We start from the raw sequence: 7,418 nt of genomic DNA on the forward strand, positions 1-7,418 counted from the left end.
ATATATATATATATATTTTAATCCAGGTGTTTTTGGTTTTCCCCCTTGGCTGTAACTATTTTGGCAAATACTGTTCATTGCTTGATGCACTTTTCATTGAGCACGTTCTCTGTCCGTGTTGCTGCTCTGCCTTTCTGTGATTGATGATTTGCTGAACAGCAGCCGCTGTGGCCAAAAAGGCTGCAATGATGACACAGCAGGAAAATACTGAGAAGCAGCTCAACAATTGCACAAGTAGAGCAGAGTTGTAAAGTCAACAATCTGACTCATTGATGTTACAGTTCACAGCAACATCTATTTAAAGCTTGCAAACCCCTGAGAGTATTGAATTGAGCAAGTGTGTGTTTCCCTGCTTATGAATTCAACTTTTCATTCAAATAGTTACATAAACTTGCTTTAATATATGTGAGATTGTCTTTGTTGAAAAAAATGTGGACAAAGTTGCATTCCTGGATTTATAGCTCTTTTTTGAACTGATGAATGCAAAGAAAGTGAAAACATAAAATACATTTAACCTATTTATTGTTCTATTACAGATGAAAACTTACAGTGAACAGTAACACAATAGAGGAAATATTAACATCAATCCTTTTTGAGTATCTTTCATCCACATAAAAACATAGAAAACGAGGTATTGCACTTTTGTATCTGTCCCATAAACTCAGGAGAGACATTAGTCCATTTACTGGGTCATCTTACTGAAAGACTCCCACAGAGCAGTCAGCTGCCTCTTCAGGTTCTGGCTGTCGGCATCCAGATTGGCCCTCAGCTCCTCTCCTCTTTGAGAAAGGTTCTGCTGGATCTCCTGGGTTTTCTGGTTCAGCTGGGTCTCGAAGCTCTGCGTCAGGGGGACCATGCTCCTCTGGAACTCCTCCAGGCTCTGCTCCATCTTCTCCTTGATCTCCTCGGTGTAGGGGACCATCTGGGCCTGCAGCTGGTTCATGCTCTTATCCAGCTGCCCCTTCAGCTCCTGGCTCTTCTGCAGCAGGACGGCCTTCAGGGCCTCTGGGTCCATGGTCTCGGCGTAGGGGGCCGCGTCCCTCTTCAGCTCCTCCACCTGCTTCTGGAGGTGAGCCACCAGCTCATCGGCGTAGGGCTGCAGGCTGGTTGCCACGGCGGTCAGGTCCTTCTCTAGACGGGTCTTCAGCTGCTCGGCCTCCTGGGTAAACTTAGACATGAGGTCCTGGGTCAGAGGAGCCACCTGAGTCCGGAGAGCGTCGGTGAGCTTGTTGACGGCGTCTGTGCTCTCGGAGATGAGGGTGCTGCAGAGACACAAAGAGAAACCAGTCACGGAAAACTCTCTTTGCTTCTTTATGGATTCATCACCCTCTCCAAGCTGATAAACCAGAACTTATTGGTTGTTGTTGTTTTGGTCATGAATGTCTAATGTTATGTTGAAATAGTTCAAGGCTTTAGTAAAAGTGTCTTTATCACTTTGAGACTCTTACTTCACTTCCATTCCCAGCTCGGACTGCCTGATCTGATTCAGGGAGTCCTCGGCGACCGTGGTTGCCTTGGCCACGTAGTCCAAGAATGCATCTTTCACCATGTCGACCTCTTTCTCGGGCTGGCTTTGCCACACGATGTTGGCATTGCAACCTGCTGACAGAACAAAGTTGAATGCATTCATTGCCACAATGAAAACCTTCTTGTTCCAACTTGAATGATGTTGATTTTCACATAAATTACAAAACTTTCTCACCACTGAAAACAGCGAGGGCGAGCACCATGAGGACCTTCATGACTGCGGCTGAGAAGAAACACGCAAAATTAGCTCTTTGTGGTTATTTTTGATATGATGACCTGAAAAGTGACATCGTCCTAACTGGTGTCTCACCTGTGTGGATGCTTACTGTTCAGTCGGTGAGCTGTTGAATACAGTGTGTGTGTGTGTGTTCTGTACAGCTCACGGCTGAGTATATATAGGCAGCCGAGTCCTATAGAGGAAACGCAGGAGCAAAGTTCACCGCTGAGTGCCGTGCTGTCACTGCTGCTGTCACTGCTGCCGTCACTGCTGCTTCCACATCACAGTAACAGTGGACTAGGACGTCACCACTGTCTGATGAAACCTCATGTTGCATCTCTCAGAAAGATTTCAGAGCAAGAAATATATATTTTCTATTGCATAATTGATGTATTGTCTTTATGTGACGCTTTCTGAGAGAGAGTTGTATTAATATTGTTATATTGATATTGTGTATTGATATTGTGTATTAATGTTATTGTGTATTGATGTTATTGTATGTTTAATTTTCTGATGCTTTGGCAATACTGTTTTTTAAACTTTCATGCCAATAAAGCAAAATTTGAATTGAATTGAGAGAGAGAAGCAAAACATATTTACAATATAATACCCTTATGTTACATCATATCTTATTGTAACTAGTGGACACTCAGGAGGCATGAATTAGGGTCACTCATTATGTAATGAGGAGTAAGAAATAGATTAGATAATGAGACTATTCCTATTTTACTCTGTTGCAGTATGAATACTGCATTGTTTTTTGTTGATTACTCCATTATGGAGTAAACATACATATTAACCACATGAATGCTCTCAGCTTAGATACAAAGGCTGTTGTCAGAGGTTTTATAGGTCAGGGAATTGGGAACAGGACTTTGATCCAGTTGTGTCATAAGAACTGTGGGTAATCTTAACTGAAGAATGTTAAGTCTCCTTTTATTCCCTCCTGACAAACTGATAACACAGAGGAGCTAAAGTCTTTCTCCAGGTGAGATTACTGATAAACATCCAACTGTTTTCATGTGACGCACAAAGTAACCACGAAGCCGATTATAAGGTGAGGTGGATGTAGCTGAAGATGTCCCAATACTGTTGAGGGAATACATTAAATACTAACAGTACATAACAGAAAAATGATTTAGACAAATTAATGTATGTGGTTTTTTTACTCAGGTCCTTCAAAGTGTCTTATTAAACCACCGTTTACAACTCTCCCCAAATACATTATCATCAATTGTTTTGATTTTACAGCCCTCAACTTTACTTGACTGCTTTGGTTCAGTAAAGTCAGTGATGTCGTCAACCTTCATCTAAGCTCTAAAAGCTGACTGCACAACACCTGCTCCGCATCCAACAGCAGACAGACAGTTAGCGACTAGCTAGCTAACAAAGTGGCGCATTTAGCAACAAAAGAGACAGATATATCCCACAGCAGTTGGTGGAGACCAAAAGCAGAGCTAAAAGAGGGTGAATAGTAGCCTCAATGCTAACGCTGCTCTGTATCCGCTGGGTGTTTAAAAACGCGACTGTTTGCCAACACGTTCCTCATTCCAACTTTAGAGAGTTTTGCAGGGATGAGTTTTTGTAGGCCAACAGGAAGTTAGCATGATTCATGTTTTTACAAACAAAAATGCAATTGGCAGAAGTAGAAAGTGAACAGTAGGCTACATACCAACTATAGCAAGGTTGCATTACCTCACCTCATCACTACGAAGCTAAAGGCGGCCGAGTGTTCGTCGAGATGACGTCTCGTAGTCTATTTAGCCGCTTGTTAGCAACACGACACGTAAAGATTCACAGAAAGGGTATATACTGACGTATTTTAAATCGTAGAACAAAACCGTTAAAATCTCTTGTTTTAAATAACTAAATACCCATTTATACAAGATATCGACTTTGAGACGAGGGAACCGTAAATACTAAAAGTGAACTCATTTCCGGGTTCTAGGATGCATTCCTTCAGCACTAGAAGGTGATTAGGAGCCATTATTTCAGATCCTTGCCCTGCCCCCAACATGCCAAAATCAATTAATGCCACATTAATTTTGCATTATTCAAATAAAATGTATTTGCTACAACTTGAATATCCATTAGTTATTACTGGAGACCTGGAGTCTCTGACACATATACTGAGGATAACAGACAAGTGCGTTGGAACAGAATAATTTGCATAAAGTCTGGACATCGCTTGGACCCGTTTCTTTGATAATTCGTTCTGTAAAGGGTCATTTTATCCTAATCTCGGAAGACGTCATGGTTGCAAATCAGCCTACGTATATACTGACGTGAACACAACATATTTACCATCAACCCTCGACGCCCGGTCACAAGTAAACAAACAGATGAAGCCATTAAGAAAGACAACTAAGACACTTAATGAAGAACACAGCTGAGGAAGCTTGTGTGAACATTGGTTCATACGAGGACACAGACTTCATGGAACCAGCTGCTTAGATTACAGTGGCTAAACAAAAACATGATTTAAGTTTTTCCAACAATTACTTAAGATGAGAATATGTATCACAGAACAATAAGACGATGACACATATGACGTGGAGTGACAGCAGTGACAAGAATCTGTCCAGCGGGGCAGATAGAGGAGGACTTTACCCTTCAGCGTGGCTATAAAAGGTCTTAACGGACATCTGCACACCACAAGTCATCGCACTGAGTGAAGAAGAGACAAGCTGCCTCGCTGTAAGGCAACATATTTCAGCATCATTAAAACACTTCATAGCCAAGTGTCAAAGTATAACTTTCAAACAATTTTTTAATTGTGCATTCATTTTTTTAATCCAACAGAGTCAAATTCAATCATGAAGGTACTTGTGGTTCTCGCACTTTTCTCTGGTGAGTGAATTTCTTCCTTTGAAATAAAGGTGAACCACACCCGGTCTGGGTTTCTACTAAAGCCGCCTTTTATCCACAGTCTGCAATGCCAACATCCTGTGGCAGGAGCCGCCCAAGAGCAGTCTGGATTTGGTGAAAGATGCTTTCTGGGACTACGTTGCTAAAGCGACACTCACCGCAGAGGACTCCCTGTCGCAGATCAGACAGTCTGAGCTGGGACAGGAAGTGAAGTAAGAGCAATAAAGAAGCTTAAAGACATTAGAAATATACTACGTGTTTAATTTTAATAACCTTTCTTCTCTGTGTCCGTCAGTACCATGATCTCTCAGAGCGTTGACACAATCAATCAGTACACGGTTGCTCTGCGGACTCAGGTGGCTCCTCTGACCCAGGACTACATGACCCGGTTTTCCCAGGAGGCCGAGCAGCTGAAGGCTCGCCTGGAGCAGGATCTGACAGCCGTGAGCACCAACCTGAGGCCATACGCCGAGGGCCTGGTGGCTGACCTCCAGAAGCAGGTGGAGGAGCTGAAGAAGGACGCCGCCCCCTACGCTGACGCCATGGACCCAGAGGCCCTGAAGGTCCTCCTGCTGCAGAAGAGCCAGGAGCTGAAGGGGCAGCTGGATAAGAGCGTGAACCAGCTGCAGACCCAGATGGTCCCCTTCACCGAGGAGATCAAGCAGAAGATGGAGCAGAGCCTGGAGGAGTTCCAGAGGAGCATGGTCCCCCTGACCCAGAGCTTCGAGACCCAGCTGAACCAGAAAACCCAGGAGATCCAGCAGAACCTTTCTCAAAGAGGAGAGGAGCTGAAGTCCAAGCTGGACGCCAGCGCTCAGGACCTGCAGGCTCAGCTGGCTGCTCTGTGGGAGTCTTTCTCCAAGACCACCCAGTAAACGGACGCCTTCACCAGCCTCAAGGCCTCCGCATACCAAATATTTATTTGAACTTGACCCAATGCATATTTTACCAAATAAAAATCTGACGAAACAAGTTCAGTGTTTTGATGTCTTAATTAGCATGCAATACTGATTATTATTTCACAGGAGTGATTCATACAGAGAACATTTCTATATTCGGACTGTACAGTTAAAGGCAAATTCATAAAGCTGCACTAAAATACACAAGACACAATTTCACGTCTCCGTCCGTGAAACGCTTTGTGCTAAAGCGATGAAAAAAAGAAAATACATAAAGTTGTTGTTTTTTTCCTAACATGAATTTCACCAAGTTCAATAATGCATTTCACAAGTCACTCAATCTAAATCACAGCTGAGGACAAATCATCTCTTTTCATCTCTTTAAAAAAAAAAAATAAAAAATATATATATATATATATATATATATATATATATATATCCCCCATATGGGGTATTGTCAAGAGGAAGATGAGACATCAGACCCAACAATGCAGACGAGCTGAAGGCCCCTATCAAAGCAGCCTGGGCTTCCATAACACCTCAGCAGGGCCACAGGCTCGTTGCCTCCATGCCGCGCCGCATTGATGCAGTAATTCATGCAAAAGGAGCCCCGACCACGTATTGAGTGCATACTGTAAACTGTACATACTTTTCAGTAGGCCAACATTTCTGTATTAAAAATCCTTTTTTAAAATTGGTCTTATGTAATATTCAAATTTTCTGAGATACTGAATTTGGGGTTTTCATTAGCTGTAAGCCATAATCATCAAAATTAAAAGAAATAAACGCTAAAATATATCACCTTGTGTGTAATGAATCTATACAATATGAGTTTCACTTTTTGAATTGAATTACTGAAATAAATTAACTTTTCGATGATATTCTAATTCATTGAGATGCACCTGTATATAATTAAACAATCTTCCCTATTTTTTATCCCAATATCAAAATATGTTCATATATCCAACACAGATGCTCTATAGTTTGTCACATTATTTCAAAACTCCTATTCAAAGGGCCATAAGCTCTGATAAACTAGTTTTCGTGCCAACATCTAAAAGAACCGCTGACTAAACAGCACCTGTACCTCACCTTCCTGGTTCAGTTACCTGAATCTCTAATAGTATAGCTGACAGCGGTCACACAGACTTTTAATCTCCTGAGGGAATGATTATTAAATCTAAACCGACTCACTCGTCACATGAACTCACACTCCAGCAGAGACTGAAGGAAACCACCAAAGACGTGCAGGTTTTGTTTTTTTTGTAAGAAATGGCATTTATCAGTTTCCAAGAGGTATATACAGGTCATATATATACTGATCCATATGTATGTAACATAAAAAAGGCAACAGAACAAGTGATGGTTTGTGTGACATGCAGTGTTGGCTGGTAAACGGGTCTGTAACCAATGAATCCCCTTTAAACAAACTAATGACAATGATTTCACCGCACGCCAAGACAGGATTTACAGTAAAAAAAACAAAAAACAAAACGAGAATAAAACTCAAGACTGGAGCGACAGGCACTGAACTCAGTGAGGAAAACAAAGTTCTGTGATTCTGTAATGTCTCTTTATGCGTTTCTACTGGTTTGCGTCGAGAGTCCGCAGTCAACAAATTCCCGACCAATCACATTGTTTGTTTCGCTTCGGATCATTCAGGCGACGATTCTTACAGGATTAAACGCATTCGATTTTTATATACCTCTAACTTTATTACCTTCTGAAACCAGTAACGCGATGATGGTCGAACGGAGCGACAGATTGAAGAAGTGATGGGACGGACGGACGGACGGACGGACGGACGGACGGACGGACGGACGGACGGACGGACGGACGGACGGACGGACGGACGGACGGACACACACACACACACACACACACACACACACACACACACACACACA

At 42.4% G+C, this 7,418-nt stretch overlaps 2 protein-coding genes across 3 annotated transcripts; one reads left to right on the forward strand and one right to left on the reverse strand.

The window, feature by feature from the left end:
- Positions 1–505: 505 nt before the first annotated feature.
- On the reverse strand, positions 506–1,886 carry LOC116398505 (apolipoprotein A-IV-like). Of its 2 annotated transcripts, none has more exons than XM_031874856.1 (4): positions 1,838–1,886; positions 1,703–1,750; positions 1,449–1,599; positions 506–1,262 (listed from the first exon to the last, which is right to left on the reverse strand). In XM_031874856.1, the coding sequence occupies exons 2-4, from the start codon at positions 1,740–1,742 to the stop codon at positions 683–685; spliced, it is 771 nt and encodes a 256-aa protein (XP_031730716.1). In that variant the 5' UTR covers positions 1,743–1,750; positions 1,838–1,886; the 3' UTR covers positions 506–682. The 2 variants fall into 2 exon arrangements, with proteins under 2 accessions (XP_031730716.1, XP_031730715.1); XM_031874855.1 differs by having other exon boundaries at positions 1,449–1,602.
- A 2,500-nt stretch (positions 1,887–4,386) lies between these two features.
- Positions 4,387–5,584, forward strand: LOC116398506 (apolipoprotein A-IV-like). The gene is made up of 4 exons (XM_031874857.1): positions 4,387–4,441; positions 4,547–4,594; positions 4,674–4,824; positions 4,908–5,584. The coding sequence occupies exons 2-4, from the start codon at positions 4,561–4,563 to the stop codon at positions 5,485–5,487; spliced, it is 765 nt and encodes a 254-aa protein (XP_031730717.1). The 5' UTR covers positions 4,387–4,441; positions 4,547–4,560; the 3' UTR covers positions 5,488–5,584.
- Positions 5,585–7,418: the final 1,834 nt, after the last annotated feature.

The sequence above is a fragment of the Anarrhichthys ocellatus genome, unplaced genomic scaffold (genome assembly GCF_004355925.1).
Source record: "Anarrhichthys ocellatus isolate YVR2014 unplaced genomic scaffold, GSC_Weel_1.0 scaffold84, whole genome shotgun sequence".
Lineage (NCBI taxonomy): Eukaryota > Metazoa > Chordata > Actinopteri > Perciformes > Anarhichadidae > Anarrhichthys > Anarrhichthys ocellatus.